This window comes from Engystomops pustulosus, chromosome 1 (assembly GCF_040894005.1).
Source record: "Engystomops pustulosus chromosome 1, aEngPut4.maternal, whole genome shotgun sequence".
NCBI lineage: Eukaryota > Metazoa > Chordata > Amphibia > Anura > Leptodactylidae > Engystomops > Engystomops pustulosus.
In genome coordinates this window covers 149,758,055-149,785,290 of record NC_092411.1, presented here as the reverse complement: position 1 = coordinate 149,785,290, position 27,236 = coordinate 149,758,055, and the positions used below count along the sequence as shown (strand labels likewise).

Genomic DNA, 27,236 nt, shown 5'->3' with positions numbered 1-27,236 from the left:
TGTCTCTTTATATGTTATAGGGCTTATGGGCATTTTTATTGTTCATGATAATACTCTGCAATACTAATGTATTGCAGAGTATTAGCAGTGCTGACACAGCCTATGCAAAGGCTAACACTGGTCCTTTTAAGATGACCTCATCAACGCCATCTTTCAGGCACTGCCAGCAGGCAGCCCTGATCGGACCCCAGGGCTGCCATAGAAACGATCAGCGCCCCTGCAAAGACGGCACACGGGGGGAAAGACCCCCAAAAGGCAGATTGAATTTAACTGGTTTAACACCCGTGATCGGAGCCCACTGCGATCGCGAGTGTTACACTGGGGTGTTGGCTGTTAGCTGGCACCCCGTGCATCCTGTTGCTGGTTTGGCTGAGATCCGGAGCTGAGCTGGCATCAGCTTGGCGGTGGATATATCCGCTGCAGAGAGGGAAGGGGTTAAGACTTCCTAAAAGTTGTTTTGCGTTTTTTAGGGTTGAGTCCTTTAACCCCTTGCCACAAACCCATGTAATAGTAAATTGAGGTGTGGCAAGGAGTGCATGCTCGCGAGCCCTCTCCATACAGACATTGTGTTTGCTGCATATTGCAGCAAACACCCAGCTTTAACACCCGCGATCTGTGCTGGTGGTAGCATGTTGGAACAGATCATTTGCAAGAACTCTAAATACTGCTATTCTGTTCTACGGAAGCATATGGTTAATCTAAAAAAAAATCAAATTTCAAATCCTCCCCTTTTTCCCTAGAACTGTTATAAAAATAAACAATGAAACATATTTGGTATAGAGGTTTCCCAAAAGTCCGGATCTATCAATGTATAAAAACGTTTCTTCCCGGCGCTGAACCCCGTAACAGAAAATGGCACCCAAACGCCACGTTTTTGTCATTTTGCAACTCATAAAAATTTAAAAGGACATACCACCCCAGAATTGGTAATAATGTCAACTTCCTCATGTCCTGCAGAAAATGACACCTTATACATTCCATACGTCAAAGTATGAAATGCACAGTGAAAACTGTCAAAAAAGAATCCACAAGAAAATATATCCACAAGAAAATGGACAATTATAGTATATCATTTTTTATTGTGTGTATATGTGTATATGTATATATGTGTGTATATATATCTCTGAAGCAGCTTCGGCACACCAATCGCTTGGTGCGCCGAAGCTGCTTCAGATATAAAGATTAAAAAGTGTTTAAACCGCGATACAGCGGTTTAGGGCACATCCCCTGCCCGGCTAACACAATATTGGTCTGATGAAGGGTTATCCCGAAACGCGTCACTACCTATGAACTCAAATATTGTCTATCACTTCTAATAAAGACGAACCGAGCTTTTACCAAATTTCGCTTTGGTTACTTATTCCTGGTTACAAGCGCACCCATCCGCAAAACCAAATTCTTTCTTCCGCCTTACCCATACTCTTACGGTTCCATTGGATACCGGTTATTGGAGCGTTTGGGAGCTGCTGAATTAACTGTAAGGAGAAGTTCCCATCAAGGGTAATCGACACCCCCTCAATTGTTCTTTGCAAGTTGCGTCCAGGTGAGCACCTCCACTACTTACCTGACAACCAACTTATGTTACGTTATCACACGAGGCGCCGTCCTCTCTCGTTGTCTTTTTTGTTTTCTTTTTCTTTTACCCTGCAAATATATAGCCTGCTAGCCCCTGCAGTATAAAGCCTGCCAGTGCCCCTTGTAGGGTGGGAGAGTTCCAAAGCTATTACCACAGTTGTCACATTCTGCTGGAGGTTTTTCACAAGGGTGAAGACTGGTCAAGTTGTTAAAGGACATCTACCACCAGCATCAAGGATTGAACACCAAGCCCTTTGACATACTGTTGTGTACCCCCTCTGGCTACTCTTCTTTTAACCCCTACGGGACTCGCCCTCTTTTGGCCTTAAGGATGGGGCCACATTTTTCAAATCTGGCCTGTGTTACTATAAGTGGTTATAGCTTTGGAACGCTATGAGATTGTTTTCTCGTGACATATTGTACTTCAAATTAGTTTAAAAATTTGGATGATATCTTTTGCGTTTAGTTATGAAAAAAAAACTAAATTTGGAAAAAATTTCTTAATTCCCTAGTTTTGATGCAGATAGTCATAGCACCCAAATAGATTCATAACTTACATTTTACCAAGTGTCTGCTTTATGTTGGCATGGTTTTTTAAGATTCCACATATTTTACTAGAATGTTATGAGGCTCAGAATTTAGGTGCCATTTTTCTAATTTTTGGGAAAATCACCAAGACTAATATTTAGATGGACCTGCTCAACTTTTAATTGACCGTGAGAGGCCTAAATAATAGCTAGACTCATAAATTACCCGCATTATGGAAACTACACACCTCAACGTATGAAAAAGCATTTTTAAGAAGTTTGTTAACCCTTTAGGTGTTTTATAGGGTTTAAAACAAAATGGAGGTGTGGTCTACAAATTGTAATATTTTTTGACAATACATTCATTTCGGGTGGAAAATTAAACATTTGTAATTGATAAAATGAAAAAAGGCTCCAAAAAGTTTGATACCCAATTTCTACCGAGTACAGTGATACCCCATATGTGGTGGTAAATGCTGTATGGGCGCACGGCCGGCATGGAAGAGAAGGAGGCGCCATGCAGATCAGATTTGCTATGTCACATTGTACAGGCTATAAATTTTTTTTTTTTTTTTTTTTTATTGTGGACTTATAGGGGCTTATTTTTTGCCACATGAGATGCACTTTTCTGGTACATAATTTTGGGGCATCTATAGCTAATTGGTGAGATTTTATTAACTCTTTGTTGGTGGAGGAAATGAAAATCATCAATTTTTAGGAACTTTTTTTTTTTTTTTTTTTTGGCCGTTTACCATACCGTAGAAATAGTATATTATTTTTATTTTATGGGTCTCCACGATTACGAAAAGACCTTATTTATATAGGATTTTTAAAAAAACATTTCCCATTTTACTGAATAAGAAGTAATTAGGCAAAAATTTAAATTTTAGCATCACTGACTTTCATATGCATAACTTTTTTATTTTTCAGTTTACAAATCTGGTAAGGGTTTTTTTTTTTTTTGCGAGAATATTTGTTATTTTTAGTGGTCTCATTTTAGAGTGCGTAACTTTTTTTTTTTTTTTAACTGTAAATTTTTATTGAAAGATTATTATTATTTTTTTTTTGTAATAACATAGAATAAAACACAGTATAAAACAGCGGGTAATGCATGCATTGCTTGATAAGTCATACATTTTTCTGCATTTACAGTGTACAAAGCAGTAAATAAGAGGTATATGCACATTCAAGTAAAAGAGCTTTCGGGTGGAAGACATGCTTATAGTGCGATACAATGTAAATCTGCCTTTACCCCTTAAACTAAATAAAGCTGTAGCCTTATACCAATAATGCCAATATGCCTCCAATATTCCCTTAATTGCAATAAGCGTAACTTTTTTAAATCGCTTTTTAGAGCATTTTTTAAAGGGTATTAATTGAAAATTATCTTTTTTTTGCAGCGTTTTTGAGGTTTTTTTTTTTACGGGGTTCATTTTGCAGGTCCAATAACAATTTTGTTTTATTATGCAGACTGTTACGGACGTAGCGATACCAAATATGTGGGGGTTTTGTGTATTTTATTCAATTTTACTGTATAAAAACTAATTTGGAGAAAATTTTGTTCCTTTTAGCATCACCATCTTTTCATATGCATAACTTTTTTATTTTTCGGCTGACAAATCTGGTTAGGGGCTTATTTTTTGCGGGAAGAGTTGTTCTTTTCAGTGGTCTTATTTTAGAGTGGGTAACATTTTTTAAATCACTTTTTAGATAATTTTTAATTAATACCTTTAAAAATAATTATTTTTTGCGTTGGCACATGGCAGACTTCGGGGCTGCCCAGAAGAGGATCGGATCCCTTGGTAAGCGGCATGGGGGATCCGATCCACAGCAGGAACACCCTTACAAGGTAAGGGGTTAACACCCGCGATTGGAGTCGGCTCCGATCGCGGGTGTTACAGCGCGGTGTCAGCTGTGATAGACGGCTGACAGCCGCTGCTTCTGGTACCGGCTACATTCGTGCGCCGGTCCCAGAAGCTGGACGTTATACTACGTCCCGGTGTGCTAAGCATCTAGCCCCGGGGACGTAGTTTAACGTCGTGGTGCGCCTAGGGGTTAACTTCCTATGCCCTTGTATATAAAAATTATGCAAATGAGCCCAAAGGGCCCCAGGCTTGATTAAAACCTGTGAAGCACATTTGCATAATTTTAAAAAGCTTTTTCTCTGAGGCTACCCCAATTTCTCTGAGGCTACCCCAATTAATTTGCATAAAGAAAGTTTATTTGAGAAATGGCTCAAAGAGGGGTAATCTACATTGAAGTTCTTCAGAAAGCAAATTCCCAATGGTAGATTTCCTTTAATATGACAGAAGCATGTTTCTATTTCTGTAGAGCCGGAGATGGGGACTTCTTAATTGACACTCCCCCTGAAACTACTAAATTTGACTCATCTCATCTGTATATGGGGCGAGAAGAATCATATTTGGCTTACTTTGGAAGAGATTTTTGTGATGAGTAATATTAAATAGCTTGGGGGGGCGTGGTCTCGGCATGAGAGCGGACTAGACGCACCTGCCTGAGCTCATCCGCAACGGGCGACGAACCGTGACAATGGCAGCCCACAGGACACCACTTTTGCCCCACTGACCGTGCCATGTCAAAGGGGAAGACGCAGAAGGCGATACAGAAATCGGGAACGCCGGCAACAACTCCCCTGGCACGATTTCTGCAACCGCGCCAAGCAGCTGAAGCCGCGACTCCCAAAATGGCCGCCGTCACTCCAGCTCCGCAGCATGGCGCCGCGCCGAAGAGACAGGCGGGCGCACAGAACAGCAGCAGGACCAGCGCGGCTCACTGGACTTACCTGGCTGCACCGGAGAAGGTAGGGGGTCCCAGCGCTAAAGAATGGCAGGAGGCCGTGACACAGGCGCAGATCCATCAGGCACCAGGCACATGATGATCTTGAGAACAGGGGATGCAGGAATAACGTCGGGGTGAGAGGCCTGCCGGAACAGTCTGAGGGAGAAGACATTAATAACATCTTAGGCGATCTGCCTGAATCTCCTCTTAAACTCGACCGTGAACATAGGGCCTTGGGCCCGAAGTCAGCAGACCCTAATACCCCCAGAGACGTGGTGTGCAGGATTCACCATTACATCACTAAAGAGACACTGATGCGTAAGGTGCGAGAGAGAGGCTCAATCAGACACAAAGTCCACTCCCTGCAGATCCTACCAGATCTCACTACCCGCACATTACAGATGAGAAGAGCTATGAAACCTTTACTTGACAAGATAAGAGAAGCTGAAGCAACGTACATCTGGGGCTTCCCCTTTCATCTCATTGTACGCAAAGGAGGTCGCTCCCAGGCGGTCTACGAACCAAGTGATCTACCGGCTTTGTTTGCATTCTTGGGAACCCAGCCCTGTGAGGTTCCGGACTGGCTGCAGGCAGCGATCATCCCCCGGTCAGTAAGAAGAGGACGTGAACGTCCCAGAGACCAGCGCCCACCGAGAGCTCAACGTCCTAATTTCAATGAAGACCCCTGAACATAGAACCCCTCTGACCTTACAAAGTCATACGGCGAACTGCTTTTGGATAATATTTGCAGCATGTGTCTGGGACTCTGGGGTACTTGGACCATGGGAAGGGAAAGGGGGAATGGGTAGGAGGCACAATGTCACTGCTATCTGTGTACTCTTTTTCTCCAGATCTCCCTTCCTACTCACTTTTGTGTCTTTTGACTAACTCGCACTCCCCTCCCTTCAGTATTAGTTGGTGGGGGCTGACGTGGTTACCCCCCTATACATTACGTCCTTGGAGAAGGTTCCAAGGGGCTGCTAGCTATTTGTACACCCTGTTCCTCTTACTCCTTTCTCCTGCAAGACTGCTCTTGGAGCCCGCACACCTTCGCTAGGCCAAAGTGACACCACAGATTTGCTTCTTAACATAAGGCCCGGAAGGAGAGCTCTGATCCCTTGACTGCCCAACCACTCCCCTCCAGGTGTATTCCTGACAGACGGACATACCCTGGTGTAGTAATTAGACTACGTTCATTAGTAATTGTGTTTAGAGAGCCGGCCCACCTGGCCACTTTCCCCCCCGTCGGGTCTGATCTTATACACCCCCCCCCCCCCCTTATTTATTTTCCCATCTCTCATTTCTCTTCTCTTTTCTTCCCCTTCTCCTCTACTTTTCCGCCCCTCTACTTGCCCCCCCCTTTTTTTTGTTTTTTTTGTTTTGTTTTCTTCTCTCCTTTCCCCTACCTCCCCCAGCAAAGCCGTAGACCTAAAAAACTCCAGAAATGGAACCTAACGTTAAGATTATTTCTTTTAATGTTAGAGGACTTCGTACTCCAGAGAAGCGACAGATGCTTCTGAGAGACCTATGGTGCCTGAGAGCACAGGTGGCATTCCTCCAAGAAACGCACTTTTGCAAGGACAAGATCCAGAGGCTCTCCAGCCGCCGCATCCCGTACTGTTACCACGGCTGCTCAGAGGATTCCCGATCTAAGGGTGTGAGTATTATTCTCTCACAGACACTCCCCTGGGTCTTTTCGGAGTCAAGTTCGGATCCAGAGGGGCACTTTGTGTTTGTCAAGGGAACCATACATGCTGTCACCCTCGGGAACCTTTACCTACCAAACTCAGGCCAACCTTCCGCCTTGTCTAAATATCTACAGGAGATATCCTCGTTTCAGGAGGGAATCCTTAATGTAGGGGGAGACTTAAACTTTGCCCTGTCCCCTGACCTGGACACCTCGAGAGGGGTATCCCATGTCCCACGAACACAACTGACCCGTGCAAGAGACCTCCTACACTCTCATAGGGTAATAAATACCTTATCTTCATGTTGCTGAAGTTAGGGACTCGGCACGTAGCCTGTCATATTCAGAATCTATAACTACTCCACCATAATTAGTTTACTACCACAAAAAACGGAGTTACAATGTTCTTATAAAATCAATACATATACACCTTTGTTTTAAATACAAGACAACACAGAATTGTATTATCATATATTGATAAAATAATGTAATTAGTGTTTTTTTATACAGAGGAAATCCAACATGAAAGGTCCGATGAGACAAAAAATCATATGACTGCATAACAGGGTATATTGCTCAATTCTATCAATCACACATCAGTATTAAGTAACAGACAAATGTCCTACCCATTATACGCCGTCTATGGCTGCCTCCCGGACTCCCCAATGCGCATTTCGCCCACGTACCCCCTGAAGAAGCGTGGGCAAAACCCGTGTTGGGGAGTCCTGGAGCCTCCCCAATTCTGTGTTGTCTTGTATTTAAAATAAAGTTTTGTATATGTATTGATTTAATAAGAACGTTGTAACTCCGTTTTTTGTGGTAATATACTCTCATAGGGTAGTGGATGTCTGGAGGACTATGTACCCGAGCTCCCGGGATTACACGTGCTATTCCTCCACCCACGACTCATACTCGAGAATAGATTATTTTCTCATTGACCACTTCCACCTAGATAGGGTGCTGGACACCACCATTCACACCTCCCCAGTGTCTGACCATGCCCCTATCTCTGACACTGAACTTGGGTCCCCCTTCACACTCGATGGGTAGGTGGATTCTCAACAACTCTCTTGACAAACCCAGAACACGTTCAGGAAGTTAATAGAGAACTAGAACACTACTTTTCTTCACACGCCGACTCTGTTTCCAACCCCCTGGTGTTCTGGGAAGCCCATAAATGCTACATCAGAGACGTGTTTATGAGAATAGGGGGAAGAGTGAAATGGGAACAATACGCTCGAGCGACAGACTCGCTGGCCCAGATAAAAGAGACAGAGGATTGACATAAACGGACCCAGAATCCTTCAGACAGGAGCCTGATACAATCCCTAAGAGACAAACTTCGATACCGCGGTTTAAAACACTAACGAAAATAAGCTCCGGCACCAGCTCACCCTGAGCTGGTGCCCGGTATTTCCATCAGAAACCTGCCACTACAAGTGGTAGGTTTCCTTTAAGCTAGACTTGAAAAGGTGGACCGCGGGCTACCTGTCGTGGTTTGGTAGGATTGGAGCAATCAAAATTAATGCTCTTCCTCGTCTACTATACATTTTTCAAGCGCTACCCATCAGGATACCAACTAGCTACCGTATTGAGACCTAACGACTGTTTGCATCCATTGTCTGGGACAATAAACCCGCCAGTTTAAAGAGAGGTCTATACTGCATATGGCAAAAAGGGATGGTGGACTGGCCCTGCCAGATGTCACCTGATATTACCAGGCATCACATTTGGGTAGAATCATTGATTGGTTGAACCATCAGAGCTCCAAAGCATGGGTTCCACTGGAGTAGTTCGCCACTCAGGTTCCCCTGGCCTGCCTCCCGTGGATACGGAGGAGGTGGTGGAAGGACCTTGCCCGTCACCCCACAATCTACGCTACCCTGACAGTGTTTGATAGGTGCAGGCAGGCCTGGGATATCTCTCCGGGAGACTCACCCCTCACGCCTACACTGGGTGACCCTGATTTCCTCCTGGGGCTCTCGTCACTGATCTTTAAGCAGTGGGTGGCCTCTGGCCGTTTTGGGGCATGCCACTTTATTGTAGAGGGTGAATGGTGCAGGGGGGAGACTTTACCGGCCCCAGCAGACTTACCTCGGGCATCTGTGGCAGGGCATCCAACTGACTCACTACCAGAACTCTCTACCAGTCCCCTCACTATTCGCGAGACAGTGGACTTGGTTTGAGGGGTTTTGCACTCGAAAGGGCCAGATTAGTGGAGCTCTCTCATCCTCTTACAAGTTACTATCTGCCCCTCCACAGGATCGCATCCCACCCTACATCCTAAAATGGGAGAGGGACTTGGACATTAGCTTAACGGAAGAACAGCGTGAGAAAGTGATCCTTATGGCCCACAAAACAACTATAAGCTCACTCTACCAAGAAACCAACTATAAGATTCTCACGAGATGGTATAGAGTCTTACACGTCTTGCAAAAAATTTATCCAGAGGCCCCCTCGTGTTGCTGGCGATGTGGGGGGGGGGGGGGAGGGAACACTCCTACATATTTTCTGGGAGTGTCCTAGGATCTCCTCTTATTGGGGTCCCATCCTTGAGGTGGTTCGCGAGGTGACAGGTAAAACATTACAAAACAACCCCGCCTGGGTCTTGTTACATCATAACGAGGTCTCCCTTGCCACATATAGGCGTTCGCTGATTCGACATTTATTGAACGCGGCTAAATCATGTATACCAGCCTGCTGGTTGTCTACTGAACCACCTACAGTCTTCCAGTGGTTGGGGAGGGTGGAGGAGATCAGTCGGATGGAGAGTCTGCTGAACTCAGATCCTAAGAGCGCGACCCGGTACCAGAAGACTTGGCAACACTGGTTTGTCTTTAACCCCTTAACGCTCTGCGCCGTAGCTCTACGGCGCAGAGGTATAAGGGATGTATGAAGAGGGCTCACGGGCTGAGTCCTCTTCATACAAAGGTGGGGGTTTTTGCATAATGCATAAAACCCCCACCGCTAGCACCGATCGCGGCTATTAACCCCCCCGTTGCCGCCGGCAAAGTCGCCGGCTGCATTTAAAAGACGGCGGCGCGCGGGCACCGCCATCTTTTTTTTCGATCGCCACGCCCCCGAACATCATTGGGGGGCGGCGATCGGTTGCCATGGTAGCCTCGTGTCTTCTTTTGACACGAGGCTATCTGGCATCTGCAGATTCGTTACAATGAGCCAGTGGCTCATTGTAATGAATGTGCTGCAAAAATGCCATATATTGCAATACAGAAGTATTGCAGTATATGGTAGCAGCGATCTGACCATCTAGGGTTAATGTACCCTAGATGGTCTAAAAGATAGTGGGAAAAAAAAGAAAAAAAAAAGTTTAAAAAATAAAAAAAATTAATAAAATATTAAATGTTCAAATCACCCCCCTTTCCTTAGAACGGATATAAAACATAATAAACAGTAAAAATCACAAACATATTAGGTATGGCCGCGTCCCAAAATGCCCGATCTATCAAAATATAAAAACGGTTACAGGCGGCGGTGACCTCCATAACATAAAAAATGAAATAAAAAATGATCAAAATGTCGCACAGACCTCAAAATGGTAGCAATGAAAACTTCGCCTCATTTTGCAAAAAATGACCCCTCACACATCTCCGTGCGCCAAAGTATGAAAAAGTTATTAGCGTCAGAAGATGGCAAAAAATTTTTTTTCTTTTTTGTACACATTTGTTTAATTTTTGAAAATGTATTAAAACACAATAAAACCAATATAAATTTGGTATCACCGCGATCGCACCGAACCAAAGAATAAAGTAGGCATGTTATTTGGAGCGAAGAGTGAAAGTCGTAAAAACTGAGCCCACAAGAATGTGACGCACGTGCGGTTTTTTTTTCAATTTTTTCCACATTTGGAATTTTTTTTTCAGCTTCGCAGTACACGGCATGTTAAAATAAATAACATTACGGGAAAGTAAAATTTGTTACGCACAAAATAAGCCTGTACACGTAAAAATGAAAAAGTTATGGATTTTTGAAGTTGGAGAGCGAGAAATGAGCCGAAAAACCCTGCGTCCTTAAGGGGTTAAATCCTCATCTGCCTACAATGCCCTGATGCGTGGTGCCCCGGAGGTGTCTCAGGAGATCTGATCGTAAAAGGTTGCGGAGCTGGGGAGAATGGGGAGACCTAGCCTTCCCCTCCCCCTTCTGACCCATGCCTCTCTTTTCTTTCTTTACTCTTACCTAACCCTCTTCCCTCTCTCTATGTCCCCCCACCTCCCCTTTTTTTTTTTTTTTTTTTTTTTGTTTCTTCTCTCTCCCTCTTCTCGCACAATCTTCTTAAACCGATTGTTACGTGTGCGCCTTACCCTTTAGTTGTGGGATAGCCAAGACCTTGTTATTCCTGTTAAATATCTGATACTGGGTTTCGACTCAGTAGTAACTGTTAGATTATTTTTGTTTTCTAGATGCTCCTGTAGAGCGCGGTTTGTAAAAATTTTATTTGAAAACTAAATAAAAATTTAACCCCTTAATGACCGCCGTATCGGCTTTTTACGGCGGTCATTAAGGGTACTTCTTCTGACGCGTACGCCTTTCTACGGCGGCGTGTCAGAAGAAGATTGCGGGACACAGAGTCTCACTGGTGCCGGTGTCGGGCTGTGATATCACAGCCCAGACCCGGCACTAACGCCCGGGATCGGAAAAACTCCGATCCCGGGTGTTTAACCCCTTACATGCCGCGGTCAAGCATGACCGCAGCTTGCAAGTGTGTCCGCCGTGGATCGGACCCCCCCGGTGAGCTTACCGGGGGATCCGATCCCTTCTGCCTCAGCCCCGGGTTCCGACGAGTGACCCGGGGCTGTCGGCTCCTCTCTGTGCCGGGTTCCGCCTCCTGGCAGGACCCGACTGTGTGTAACAGTCCAGCATGCTAACAGTGCCCAGCATGCTCAGTTACTTGCACTATACACTGCAATACAAGTGTATTGCAGTGTAAAGGCTTGAATAAGCGATCGGATGAACGCTTATTCAAGCCAAGAAGTAGAAAATGTAAAAAAAAGTAAAAAAAAAATTTTAATCTTTTTAGAATATAATTAAATAAATAAAATAAAAGTCCCATAATCTCCCCAGTAACACATAAAATGCAAATAAAGTAAATAAAACACAAAAACACGTACATATTTGGTATCACCGCGTCCGTATTAATCTGTACAATAAATCTAAATCAATATTGAACCCGCTCGGTGAACTACGTAAAAAAAAACCTTGAAAAACTTCCCATAATATACGATTTTCCATCAAACACCATCACAAAAAATGTTCTAAAAAGTGATCAAAAAAAGTTACGTTCCCTAATATGATACGACTGAAAAGAACAACTGTTCTCGCAAAAAATAAGCCCTCAACCAGATCTGACAACAGAAAAATACAGAAGTTATGGCCCTGAAAAGTTGTCAATAGTAAAAACAATGCGATTTTCTCCAATATTGGTTTTGCTCAGGAAAATTGAGCAAAAATAAGAAAAACTATATAAATGAGGTAACACCGCAATCGTAGTGAACCAGAGAATAAAGATAAAATATTTTTACGTTACGGTGAGCGGGGGAAAAAAAAAATGCTAACAATCCAAAATAAAAATTGATGATTTTGTTTGTGTCCCCCTTGAAATAGTCAATAAAATCTCAAGAATAAGCTTTAGACTCCCAAAATAAATTATCTATACACTGTATCTCATCCCGTACATAATAAGCCCTCACAAGTTCGCATTACCAAAAAAAAAAATTTTATAGGTCGTACAATGTGACAATACAAATCTGCTGTGAATGGCGCCTCCATTCATTCTATACTCGGCCGTGCGCCCGTACAGCAGTTTACCACCACATATGGGGTATCCGTACACTCGGGAGGAATTGGGCATCAAGTGTTGCAGTGCGTTTCATCATTTAATTTATTCTGAAAATGTCAGTTTGGCCTAAATGAATGTATGTTCCCAAAAAATTCTATAGTTTCTAAATCGCAGGTCCATATTTTTTAACCCATGTGAAACACTTAAAGGGTTAATAGACTTAATAGAAGTTGTTTTACATATGTTGAGGGGTGAACTTTCTATAGTGGGGTAATTTATGGGGTTTTACTATTATTTAGGCCTCTCAAAGTCACTTGAAAGCTGAGTTGTCCCTCAAAATGTGAGTTTTGGCAATTTTCATGAAAATAAGAAAAATCGCACCTAAAGTTCTGCGCCTCATAACATCCTAGAAAAATGACCGGAAGCATAAATTATCATCTCAACATAAAGCAGATATTCTGTAAATGTTAATTATCAAACTTTTTGGGTAGTTTTACATCTTGTCTGGAAACCAGAACATTTCAAACTTGGAAAATGAAGAATTTTTACAAACTTTTGCCAAATTTTCACTTTTTTTCAGAACGAAACGCAAAACTTATCACTTAAATTTTATAACTTACATGAAGTACAATGTGTCACGAGAAAACATTCTCAAAATCACCGGGATATGTTAAAGCGTTACGAAGTTATAACCAATTATCGTGAAACATGTCAGATTTGAAAAATCGAGTCTGGTCATTGAGCTGAAAACTAGTGTCGGTGATAAGGGGTTAATACACAAAAAAAAAATTGCTTGCATAAAAGGGGGAATTCTAGACAGGATTCTAGTACTTTAAATTTGGTGACAGGTTCAGTTTAGGAAATGGATATGCACTTTATTTTCAATACTAGGCAACTCCTGCTTCCCTTTTTTTCCTTTTTTGTTTTTTGACATTTCCTATTCTGGAGATCAGGTCTATATTAGTGGTATTTTGTTTGTATGTTGATCTCTTAATCTCCTGTTTCTTTCCTGACTACTAATAGATTAAAGCTACTATGCATAGTTGCATTTCTTCCTATGGTAGTTACATGCAGTGTTCTGTAATTTACTAAACCACATCCTGTTGTCTGCTAATGCTCTGCTAATGCTCTTCCCTACCCTGGTGATCTCTGGGCATCAGAAGATTTCTAATAAAAGTGGTACATACAGGAGATTGGCTGTGAAAATCATATAACAATTATACTGCACATCCCATAATGTGCCAGCCACATTAACTTCTTCCTTGGGGAAAATGAGGCGGGAATGTAAAGAAAAAACTTTAAAGGAAACCTACCACTTGAAGTGGCAGGTTTCTGATGGAAAATCTCGGCGTACCTGCCTGCGCCGGCTATAAAGTTTAAAAAGTGTTTTAAACCGCGATACCGCGGTTTAAAACACTGACGAAAATAAGCTCCGGCACCAGCTCACCCTGAGCTGGTGCCCGGTATTTCCATCTGAAACCTGCCACTTCAAGTGGTAGGTTTCCTTTAACTAAAGAGAGCCTGCGATTACCTAACAATCTGATCTGCAGCCATACACCTAAGGAACAGGAGTAGCTGCTAATATACATTTTTGTAGAATAGGATTACTATTTAGTAATTTTGTCCATCTGTGATTGTCAGCCATATTTCTATACATACTCGGTATTGGGCAGTGCTGGGTTTTGTACATCACTGCCCCCATGGTGGTGTGTATGGTGGTGGCTGTAATCCCTGTCCCGGCACTCAACACACCTGATTCACTAAGAGGTACTCGTGTGTCAGAATGAAATATATGCAAGATCATGTCTGGATATAGGAACTGTGGTGGTTCATGGTGGCCACTTATAGCAATTGCCTGGCTTTGTCATGAATTGCAATTTTTTTTTTTTTTTTTTAAATATGTTTGTCATTTGTAAAATCACACCTCTACATCATCTGTGGATGCTTGTGGGTGTTATTCTCTTAGATGTCAGGGGCTTGTTTGTAAGTGCAACACCCTCGCCGATGCAATGGCGAGGGAGTGTTTGCGAATACGTCCCACCTGCATGTATCCACATTACACTACATGGTCCTTATAGGACATAGGGGATATTGCAGTGGTGAATCCTGCCTGCCAAGGCAGAAGTTAAGTATTTTGTATGATGCAAGATGCTATTGTCCAATGATCTGTGTTACATCCTGTCCTTTGTAAGCTGAGATGTGATTGGAGGAGCAGCCACCACCTGACCAAAGGGAGGTAATAAAACCCCTGGCCAGGAATGTTCTGGAGATCTTCTAGAAGAGAGATTCCAGTGTAGGAGAATCCTAGAGATCAGGGAGTGAGTGAGCAATCTCTGTCTAGCCCATACCAGAGCAGGAAGAGCCTAGCCCCTGCCTCTGAAGAGTGGAGTCTAAGACTAGAGTTAGTGTAGTGAGGAAAAGGGGTATCATCTTACCTTTAAAGGTGATACCTGAAGCCCTACAGGACAAGCTGAAGCTTCCTATCAGGACACAGCTGCCTCCCAGCCTGCCCTATCCATCCAGGCTGGTGAACTATCTCCTGAGGCTCCCTCCAACTTACATCTCAGCACTCCATCTACCTGTTAAAGGCACGTTGCCGCGGTTCCTGCCGGTTCAAATAAAGAACTGTAAGTTGTTTTCTTCAACTTCTGTCTCCGTCTGGTCCCTGCTAATACGGCTGCCTTCATCACCGGCACCCTGTCCATCACCCAGAGACTCACACTCGGGACATTAAGGGGTTGCCCCAGGGAGATCCGCTATAGCAGCCTCTCCCTCATCATTTCTTGCCAACACCACCCTGCTGGAGACCTGCCAGGCTGTAGGACAGCCCTCCGGTTCCCCCCGTACCAAGCACCGTGACAATAGCGTGCTTAGGCCGCAACCGCCAGCCACTCCGGTACCGCGGGCCCTGGCTGTCTCCAGGCCTCACCCCTAAAGGCTAGGCCCTGGTGGGGGATGTTGCATAAGCAACATCTTAGAGGGAGATATGGGCAAACAGTAGTAATCCTTTGTAAGGCTGTGTTCACATCTTGTTTTTAACACTTCTGTGCCAGAAATGTTCACAACTTAAATGCTGAATGTGTCTATAGACCTACAGGGGACATAAATCCTTAGTCCGGCTACTTGGGACAGTTCTGTGACTGTCTTATGAGCTCTGCTGCCCGCTTATTAGATTTATTATATTAGCTTTGTCCCTTACCGACCAGTAACAACTGTGGTTGCTGCTGGCACCGGACGTTAACAATGTAAATGCCTTCCATTAAAGCCTCCAGAGGCATTTAAAGGAAACCTACCACTTCGGATAGGGCTTATAAGCAGGACATGCCGTGCACCAGCTCAGGGTGAGCTGGTACCGACGCTTATCTTCGTTATGTATTTAAACTGTTTTAAAGCATTTAATCACTTTATTAATGTTTATATCGGAACTAGCTTCCCTGCACCGGGGTCAGCGCTCGGCGCACCATGCGCACGACCATGTGTGCGCCTGAATAGGAAGTGGTAGCGCGCATGGTGCGCTGAGCGCGGATCCCGGTGCGGGGAAGCTAGTTCCGATATAAACATTAATAAAGTGATTAAATGTTTTAAAACAGTTTAAAAACATAACGAAGATAAGCGTCGGCACCAGCTCACCCTGAGCTGGTGCACGGCATGTCCTGCTTATAAGCCCTATCCGAAGTGGTAGGTTTTCTTTAAATCCTGGCCGCGCCATCACCCCCCTTTCTTCCTAGAACTTAAATAAATATAAATAAACAGTAAAAATCATATAAATGTTGGGTATCGCTCTGTCCCAAAATGTCCGATCTATCTAAACATAACTGTTTTTCTCTGTTTAACCCAGTAACCCAAAATAGTGCCCAAAGTAGAAAATGCCACTTTTTTGCCATTTTGCAAATTATAAAAAAATTCTATAAAAAGTGATCAAAAGGCCAAACAGTCCGTAAAATACAGTAGAGGCTTGATAGCTGGAACCAGGAGTTAAAAGTTTTAGAGGAGCCACTGACCAGGTAAAACTCCCAAATAAGCCTAAAGTCTACACAGTCAAATGTCAGTTCTCTACTCCTTATTAATAACAATCGATGATCAATCTCACCACCCCTTCTTAAGGTTAAAATAGAAGATTTTTCTCCGTTCCTCGCATCTCCTTCCGTTGTGCTCCACAATGTCTCGGAGTGGACCCCGTTTTACTTCCGTGTCCGTGGTTCAATGCTGATCCTGTTATGGGAGCAATCGGAAGATGGTGCAGATCACCAAGATAAAAGGAAAATGTTTTTATTGTTTGTACTCACAAAATCGCAGTAAAAATGCGCGTGTCACACCACACTGAACACTGAGCTCTGAACACTGAAGTATGACATAGTTTTCAGTGCCAGAAGATGGCAAAATAGATATATGTTTGGTATCCCTGTGATCGTACCGACCCAAAGAATGAAGTAGACATATAATTTGGGGTGCACAGTGAAAATCCAAGCCCACAAGAAAATGGTGCAACTTAATTTTTTTTTTTCACCTCCCTGCATTTGGAATTTGTTTTCCCCCCTTCCCATTACACAGCATGGAATATTAAATACCGTTTTACTACGAAGTGGAATTTGTAGTAGCAAGCTCTTGCACAGCTCTCTACATGGAAAAATAAAAAAGTCATGGATTTTTGAAGGTGGGGCATGAAAAATGAAAACGCATAAACAAAAAGAGCCGGGTTGTTAAAGAGTTAACGGGAAGCACAGAATTCTGTAGACTTTTCCGCCTGAAATGCCGCGCGCCACATTTAATTAGGGTTGTGTTCCATTTTCGTCCCTTTTCTGACTTCTTGTTAGGGGGCATTGCCTAACTTGGGAGCCTGAAAATTCAGATGTAAACTAAATTAACTAATGGCTGGTCTAAAGTTTAACTCCTCAGTTCTAAACTACTCCAGACACCTCATCCAGAATGATTTATCTGGTGCAGATAAATTGGACTTCACTGGTTTCATCGCCCACGCTTTTTATACATTCCCCCCCCCCCAGTGTCTAAATAAAGCTCTTCTCTTCTAATGGCCCTTTAAAGGCATCCATTGGGATCAAGTGGTCCTTGGTGTAATGGAGTTTGAACACTTAAGCATTATTCATTTTGTTTTTAAGATCAGCATTTGACAGGTTGCAAACTGTAGACTGTAGTAGAATCCTTTCCCTTGTCCTCCTACACCCTCCCCACTACACTTCAGATTGCCAGCTATGAGTCATTAGTGTTCTTGTGTATTAAAATCACTGAATTTGCTTCTGCGCCTATGCAGACATAAATATGTTCTTGTATTATCCAAATTAAGAAAAAAAATAAGGAAAAATTGTAATGCAACATGCTATAGGAGCCTAAAAATGTCACCAAGACGTCTGGTGAGAAGCTGCTGAAGTACCTGCGCTGTTGAAGTACTAACGGGAATGCTTGACTAAGGTCTTATGTTACTTAAATGCTTGTGTGAGCTGGGACAAAGAAAAGACAGTGCTATCGAAATGTGTGTGGTGGTAATGAGCTGTTGTTTTTCTGCTGCAGGTTTTAATATGGAAGCAATATCCTGCAACAGCAATTGCTGTTTACAAATTTTTTTTTCTCCCTTTACCTTTCCGAGATCTGCCAGCTTATTGCTTGTTCCACTCACCACCGATTATCTCCTTTAATACTTTTCCTCTTCCTGTATTCCCTCCCTTTCTCTTGTGTATGATACAGTTGTCACTTATTCATTCTCATGTCATTCCAGCTCGGTGACTTCTGACTGACCTGCTCTTACCACGAAGGCTGCTTGCTCACCCCGGTTACTTGCTACCAAGATGTCATATTTCGGAGACCATTTTTGGGTATGGAATGATGCAGAATATTTGTTCTATCTCTCCTCTCGTTTCTTGTTTATAATCTGATTTCTTTATCTATTAAAATATTATCATTCATATTGTCAAAGATGTACACCATCTCCATATGGTGCATACATTGTGTGGCATATATTTTTTGCTGGGAAGCCCATGAGTAGTGTAGTATTTTGTTGTTTTATGTGATAGCTATATAAATAATTTTCTTCCACATGCTTGCTCAGAGATGTATGTATGTATGTTATTTATATACCTTTTCTTAGACGCCTTGGTAATCTCTTATCAAGTGTTTCAAGTTGTGGGGGCGAGCCATGCGAGGGTGTTGGCAGCAAGCTGTTTCTTTGTGCTGTTTAGCAGTTTGGTTAAAACATATTGAAAATGAGAAACCAGAAATTTAATATAATGAAGCTCAGATTTTTTTTCCACAATTTATTGAATTGAAATGGAAGATGAACTTATTCTCCAAGGTGTGGAATCACGTGATAAATATGCAGTTTAATTAGTGTTCATCTGAAAAAAATATTCTCTATAAAACTTGGTTCACATGTGATTCTATGGTTAAGTTTCTTTCTGCACCACAACCACAGAATAGGCTGTAAGCAGGGACCTCTGTGATCAGATTTTTGTAAAATATTTGTAAATCCAGTTTGTATTGCAGGTACACATTAGGTTTTATTTTTAGGCTATTTATTATTATTTGGCTGCAAATCAAACTGGGGACATCTTTAGATAGCTACAAGAGATTCCATTAACCAAAGTGTGTACATAAAATATGTATACATATTATAACTCTTTAGGCTAGAGGCACATGACAGTGATGGATCTGTGCACTGACCAAATTTCAGCCACAGAGCCATAGGACTCCATACCTCATAGTCCATGATTCGGAGTCCCTTCTGCCTTGCAGAATAATAGTAGCAACTTAACCTAATCATGGTCTGGGATTTATGGCCTGACCATGATTGTCTGTCTCTGGCGTTTATTGTACAGAATATAGCAAGCAGGGATACTGCATATAGGTATACTCTAACCCATAATTAACCAACTGAAATTGAGAGGATGGTTTTAAACTTATGGGTATACTATGAATTATGTAAGGGGTCACAATACTTTTTTGCACATAAAGGTTGTCCAAATCGTCTAAAAAGACTTTACTGGTCAACTGGTCACATGCTTCAGGTCATCCAATGTCAATACTGCAGTTTGGATGGAAGTCTCTTCATACTGCTCCAGGACAAGGTATGTAGTAGTGCTGGCTGTGTGCTGCATTCATGCACATGGTAGGGCTGGATAGAAACTATGGGGCAAATCTACACAAATGTATAATGCAGGGTGCAGCAGATTCATGATTTCTGGTGCCCGTTCTTCATGAATCTGGTACTCCCTGCACAGCCCGACAGAGTTCAGCAAATTTTTTTGTGGTGCACCTTTAACATAGTATGTACGACAGACAAATCTGGTGCATGGTCCAACTTGGCACTGAAATTGCCCCTTAATTTGTGTTGCATAATGCCTAGTACATAAAATGGTTTGCAATTGTGGTGCAGACAATTCTTAAATGTCTGTGCAAGTAGTTTGCACCTAAAAGAATGTGCAAAGTCAACCAGAAATCTGATGCACAGTCTTTAGTGTGCCCCTAATTGTCCAGACTAGCTGAGCTGCTTGTGGATGTTCATGTGAATACCCTCAGTGCTCTTCGCTGATGTTACAACCAGGAAGTCCCATTTACCTCAGGAGAAGGTGAGGTTTTACAGATAGAGCGGATGGATATTAGACTGGATCTCCGGTTAGAAGTATGATATGTTTTATAGTTGGAATTGTTGTCAAAGGTACTCGCCAGCTGTGGTAAAACTATGTTGAGTAACTTTACAGTTGCACTTAAAAGTGGTAGTTCCAAGACATAGATACATGGCACCAGCTCAGGGTGAGCTGGTGCCGGAGCATATTTTCATTAGTACAATAAAATCCCTATCGCCGATTTATAAGTTATATTAAAATTTGTCTCAGCGCACCGCAGTAGGGCACGGCGCACCATGTGCGCGCCCGTGCAGCGGATTCTGAAGTGCCAGAGAGCCGGTGACGTCACTTTGCATGGGGAAACAGGCCGTGAGTGTGCAGGAGTGCATGGTGCGCCGTGCCCTACTGCGGTGCACAGAGACAAATTTTAATATAACTTCTAAATCGGTGATAGGGGTTTTATTGTACTAATGAAAATTTGCTCCGGCACCAGCTCACCCTGAGCTGGTGCCATTTATCTGTGTCTTAGAACTACCACTTTTAAGTGGTAGGTTTCCTTTAATCTCCACATATGGCATAACCTTTCTTGGAGTGAAACAACCCCTATCAGTTGATGCTTAAGGTTTGGCTTCAGCTGGGATTGCTGGGTGTGATGTATAAAGCCACCCATTCAGATAGGCTGTGAGGGAACTCAAGCTTTGTTCTGATTTCTGTATGATTATGTATATTGATGTTGTCTTCAAAGAAAGAGTTCCATGTCTTGCACGCAGCTGCAAACAGTAAGTTATCAAAGCTGTAAACCAAGGAATCAAAAATGCAGAAATGGCTATAAAAGTTGTCACCCAAATAATCTATCTAGAAGCTGCTTATTATCCCTACCCAAGTTGTAGCAGTGTTAAATTGCTAGCTTTATCAGAACCTTCCGTCACCACACTATGTAGCCCTCAGAACTCATTAGGGGGGGTCTGAGGGTTCCTCGGAACGCCCCTCCCATACCATTAGCTGGCGGTGACTGCCAGGTTTCATGCGTCAGTCACCGCCTCCTCGCTACATAGTGCTTCGTTTGCTAGCTTTATCAGAAGGTTCCGATAAAGCTAGTGATTTAACACTGCTTCACCTGGGGTAGGGCTAGGGAGCTGCTTACTAAAGTAAACCGCTCCTATGTAGATTAATCGGGTGGCAGGTCTTTTTTAAGTAAACAATTGTTATTTAACCCATCTGTATGAGCCACACTGCAACAATCCTATTACAAACATTAATTGTTTTTAGACCACTTCACACTGCATTCTTCTAGATTATTTTTGCGTCAGTATTTGTAGGCCAAACCAGGAATGAGGGGGAAATATAATCCACATTTTCCATAGTAATAAATTCATGATTTGCGGTAAGTGTTGTGTTGTCGTTTATTTGCCTTCTGTGCTGATGCACTTCCGTCACAACCATTTCTTCTCATAACATGCCAGACCCCTGCTAATGTGATTTTCTGCTTCCTGCACATGAAGTTGTCTGTGGGAACTTAATGATATTCCAGGATCCATCCATGACCATTATTTAATTGTATTCGGAAACGTTAACCCTGCTGGATGAAAGCAGAGGCTTTTTAACGAATGATCTATGGTGATGCAGGAAGGCTAAGGAGTTTGTCATGAAATTAAGGTATACACACTTGGCTAATATCATAGTTTATACGGTTAAAAAAATACAGGTCCATAAAGTTCACCAAGGAAGGTATTGGATGAGGGATGGATTTTGGGGAAACCATTCTATATAACAGAAACATCAATGTTATTTAGGTGTAAAAATGCTTCTAGACCCTTCTTGAAGCTCTCTGCTGTCCCTGCTGTGACCTGCGCCTGAGGCAGGCTATTCCACAGATTGACAGTTCTCATAGTAAAAAAAAGCCCTGTCACCTCTGGGGATAAAACCTTGATTTCTACAGACTGAGACCGTGCCCCCTCATCTTTTGATTTAATTTAATCTGGAACAACTTACCACCATATTTTTTTGTATGGACCATTCATATATTTATATAAATTAATCATGGTCCTTCGTAGTCTTCTCTTTTCCAGACTAAATAAATCTAGGTGTTTTAATATTTCCTCATAACTCAGACCCTTCATACCCCTTATCATTTTTGTGGCTCTACGTTGTACCCTCTCCAGCTCCAGGGCATCCTTTTTCCGTATCGGCCGCGTTGAGCACTATTCAGTGGCAGGCAGGAGCTTCCTGTCTGGACGGACAGAGGCTCCTGCCTGACTGCCGCGACCTGCCGGGGGCCTCAGCAGGAGCCGCTGGCGCTCCAAGGGGCCGTAGTTTGGGGACCACTGGTTTAATTGTTCTCAATATATTCCAAATTTTTTGACGTGTTCTTGAGCTTTAGAGTTACTGGCAAAAGTTTCGTATATTGGAGTTAGTCGCCCATAACTGGTGACCATTCCGAGTAGGAATCATTGACCACAACTCTCTGGAAATGATCCTTCAGCCAGTTTTCAATCCAATTGCAAATGATTTCTGCCAAACCATTAGACCTTATTTTACCCATGAGGCGTCTGAGGGGCAGTGTCAAATGCCTTTGCAAGAACACAATATCCACAGCAGATCCTCTGTCCAGGCATCTGCTCACCTCTTTATAGAAGCAGATCAGGTTAGTCTGACAACTTCTATCCTTAGTAAACCCATGCTGGCTGTCACGTCACTCATTATACTATTTGATGTCACATACTCCAGTATGTAGTTTTTTACTAACCCTTCCAATATTTTCCCTACAATGGAAGTTAAGCTTACAGGCCTGTATTTGCTTGGCAAAGTTCTAGAGCCTTTTTTAAATATTAGCACAAAATTTGCCGTGCGCCAGTTACTTGGCGCCGTACTAGACAGTTAGAGAATCCCTGAAGATTTTAGGCCGCGGTACAACAATAACATATATACGGTAAGCTCTTCTCTAATTTACAATCGTTCGCTATCTGCAGACGTTTGCCAGCTAACAGGGGTTTTACCTTGCCCCCCTGGCTGCTGTCTCACTTTTTTTTTTTTTTTAAATAATTGTATTTTTATTTTCATTTTCAAAACAGTATAACAAATAATTTGCACGTATTTCACATTAAAATTTTCCAATAATGGCACAAACAAAAAAACAAGCGTTGTCTCCAAAGATAATGACAGCTCAGATTCTCTATTAACATAATGGGGTGCAAAATTTAACAGTGTAATATTATCCTAATGATAAACCAATTACCAAGGACCGCTGAAGCCTCATGCCCAGTTGGTCCAGAAAAGTTGGGGGGGAAACTGACAGAAGACATTCAGACAGACTCACCACGACAACAATTAACATCCGGGTAGAAACAATAGGGGTGACCATTTCATTCTCCTCCTCCTGTCCGCTCTTCTATCCAGTATCGATCCCAACGTTCCCAGGTTTTGTCGAACAATGGGAGACGATTGTTCAGGGAGGCAGTCAAGTATTCCATACTTCGAGTCTCCCTTATCCTAGCGAGCAAGTCCATTCGGGAGGGGGGGGCCTGTCTTTTCCAAAACTGCGCTATCAAGCATCTTGCAGCTGTTAGTATGTACAGGCTCAATTTTGTGGCCGTCTTAGCCATGGGCTGGGGGGAGACGTTTAGTAAGTAATATAGTGGGGAGAGTGGAATGTCCACTGCAACAACCTCCCGGAGGAGAGTCTTTACCTCCTGCCAGAACGGCTGCACCAATGGGCACGTCCAGAAGATGTGTTGAAGAGTTCCCCCGGGCGAGCCACATCGCCAGCAGGTGTCCGGTGTGTCTGGAAATAATCTGTGCAATAAGGATGGGGTATGATACCACTGCAACATCAGCTTGTACTGATTCTCCTTATGTGTAGCGCACAGAGAGGTTTTAGCTGCTCTATTCCAAATCATCCGCCACGTATCTTGGGATATTGGACCCCCCACTATACTTTCCCACTTGGCCATGTATGGATGTGCTATGGGTTCATCTGATCTTGGGTGTAATAGTATCATATAGATGTCTGATATAAGACCAGAGGTGTGGGTAGCGGTTTTGCAAATGTGCTCAAACGCAGTGGGCATCGAGACCATCTCAGTATTGCTTAGGGATTGCAGGAAGTGTCTAATACGAATGTAGTGGAAGTTGGCTGTGTGTGCTGTCTCACTTTTGTTTATATTTGTTGCCATGGAAATCCGTATTTTTACTATGCAGAGGAGGTTGGGTGGATCTTGTTGGCCGGACTACTAGGAGACTGTAGCTGGGTGCAGGAGAATATCTGTCCTCATTATTGTCTGCAGCATGTAAAATATGCCAGGACCTTAAATGACGTCCCAAGCATGTGACTCTGATCACTTACTTCGGGTTATCCAATTACAACGAGGAAATCTCTATATACTGGCCGCTGGAATGGTATGAAGCAAAGCTGGTTGTGTTTGATGTAGCAGAATTGTCTTTATTTGTATGTATAGAAGTTATAGAATGCATGAACAGAGCTCAGGCTCCCCATACATTCTAATGAAGATTCGGCATATACAGCACAGCTTACATACAGTGCAACCGCTTTGAGCAGATCTCTTTGCACAGGAAAGGGTTGGTCTGCATAGAAGGAGAAGCTTTCATAAAGTATAATGGCAAAAAAAAAAAAAAGTGGGTGTTTGTACACATAATGTGATGTTGCCATGTGCATATCTTTTTATTCCTATGTAGGTGTTTTATAGTGTAGTTGGACATGTTTTAATATAACTATAGTTTATAGTAGATGACTGTATGATGATTTCCTACAGTGATACAGAGCTCCAGTGCTTTGTGCTGTCAGCTTGGTGTCTTTTCGGCCTCTAGTAATGGGCCAGCTCTTTCTGCTGAACAAAATGAGCCAGCTTTGCCCTGAGAGCCAACAGCTCACTGGCTGCTGCCTGAATAGGATTCCCTATGTTATTTGATAGGAAGCTGTTCAGGATCCAGAAGAGTTGACTCTTTATAGTGAGCTGGGGCATTTGGCTCTACCTGCTATAAAGAGCCAGACTTCGATTACTTATCTGCATTAGATCTCTTTACAAGTAGTAACACTGATTATCAAGGAACAAAGAGACCAAAGCGGGCACCATCCACATAGGCACCAAACTCCAGATCTCCCACTACCCTAAGGAAGAGTAGGCTGAACGGCAACAGGAAAAGAAAGGATTCAGGGGGGGGCTCGACCAAGGCAAATGGAGCAATCACATGGATGAAGAAACAGAGGTGGCACTCGCCCGTTAAGAATCCAAAAGTACTTTAATGATATCAAGCAGAGGTGCGGGAGGACGCCCGTCACGGCTACGCTCTGTTTCACGCTATAGAACGCTTTTTCAAAACAATGACGTCAACCGTCTGCTATGGTGAGGTAATATACCCACGCCGCAGAGGGAAGGGGGGGGGGGGCGTCATGGAGGTGAACTTTGTGTTCCACCCTAAGGGACAATTGGTTACAGAGCTTAGTTCCTCCAGGGAATTATAGATTTGTGGTCTACATCATTACCTGCCCCTGTGGGAGATACTGCATTGGAAAAACAATTAGGAGTCTATTCGTCCGGGTTAGGGAACACTTCAACTCTGTTTCATCGGGCAACGGGTGCCCCAGGCTAATCGCACATGTGAGAGAGGTACACAGTGGGAAAATAAATGCATTACGCTTTGCAGGAATAGAAAACCAGGCCCCATCCATAGGGAGGAGACCGTTCCTGTACCCTATTACAACATGAGGCTAGACTCCTCATAAAATACGATGCTATGGGATGGATGGGCCTAAATGACCGGGACGATTTAAGTGTCATCCTGTAATGTAATGTAATGTAATGTAATATAATATGCTCCTTTATCTCCAATATGTCTATTACTTCCCAATCATAAGAAAATATTTTTTCCTTCCTCAATATGCTTTACCTTTGGAAAGTCCCGACATATTATAAACATTTTTATATAAAAAGAAAGAGATAAGAGCAGGAAACGCATTTCTGTGTACCGTTGCTTAATGTATTAGGGATCTGATTCTGCTGCTTTTAATTGTGTTCGCAATAAATGGTGAACTTTGTACAATTTGCCGGCGTCCAATACATCTTCATGATGACACCCCCCCCCCTCACAGTTGCAGACGGGTGACGTCATTGTTTTGAAAAAGCGCTCTATAGCGTGAAACGGACCATAGCCGTGTTTGGCATCCTCCGGCACCTCCACTTGATATCAATTAAGGACTTTTGGATTCTTACAGGGTGAGTGCCACCTCTGTTTCTCCATCCATGTAACACTGATTAGGTGTCCTGATTGGCTTGGTTTCTGCAGTTTCATGTGAATGCCCTCAGTTCTCTGGCCTCACTGTCCTAAGCTGATGTCACAACCAGGAGGTCCCACCCACTTCAGTAGAAGCTGAGAGGATTTTGCAGATGGGCTTGATAGATGAATGGATAGATAGAGCTATATCTCGGGCTAGGAAGAAGCCAGCAGCATGATAAAGGTATGCTTGGAATTGTTCTCATTAGCTCTCTCTGGCTGTTCTAAAACTATTTTTTGTCAAGTATCTTTTAAAGGGAACCTGTCACCACATTTGCCCATATACAGTTAGTGATGGATAAAATGTATAGAATAAATAGTGCAGCTCACCTCCCTTGTGGTCCTGGTGCAGGAAAGTCAGACTCCGAGAACCTCCAGCCACACATTTTTTTTATCAAACATACAGAGGTGACAGACATAGAGTTGGCACAGGTAATCTACCTACGCGTTTCGCTATAGAAGCTTAATCATGGTCTAGACCAGTGATGGGCAACCTTTTGAGCTTGGTGTGTCAAAATTCGCAAAAAAAAAAATGAATAACTCGGGTGGTGTGTCACCTTGACAAAAAAAACATAATTTTGTGATATTTATAGTTTAAATAACAAATGTATAATTATTTAACTTCTAGGGTACTTTAATCCTAGGCTGTGTGATTGATCCTACCATGTACTGCCATACTACAGTATAGCAGTGTATGGGGATTTTCCACATCATCTATTTATTACAATGTGCTGGACAATCTCTCAGCCTCCCGGCTACTGCACCTGGCCGTGTAGGAGCCAAGGATGAAACTTAAGTCTCCGGCGGCCGCGTGTCACTGAAAATGGCTATGCATGTCAGCACTGACACGCGTGTCATAGGTTCGCCATCACTGGTCTAGACAAACAATAGCCTCGTTTCCATTTGAATCCTCGCGGCAGAAATCGGGGTGACGTCACTCTCACACCTGAGAACCAAACTCGAATCCCGTGGAATATGGGGCTAACCAGGTA

At 43.0% G+C, this 27,236-nt stretch overlaps 1 protein-coding gene across 10 annotated transcripts in view; it reads left to right on the top strand.

Moving 5' to 3' along the window:
- LOC140064026 (F-BAR domain only protein 1-like) overlaps positions 1-27,236 on the top strand; it is a 118,394-nt gene that overhangs the window by 5,895 nt on the left and 85,263 nt on the right. For 4 of the 10 annotated variants that reach the window (XM_072110502.1, XM_072110457.1, XM_072110466.1 and 1 more), the window contains one exon: positions 18,114-18,210. The exons of 4 other annotated variants lie outside the window; for them this stretch is intronic. In XM_072110502.1, the coding sequence (XP_071966603.1) occupies positions 18,184-18,210 (27 nt within the window). In that variant the 5' untranslated portion in view covers positions 18,114-18,183. Of the gene's footprint in view, positions 1-6,383; positions 6,559-18,113; positions 18,211-27,236 lie in introns of those variants that run through there. 2 more of the 10 variants (XM_072110484.1, XM_072110493.1) reach the window with 2 other exon arrangements.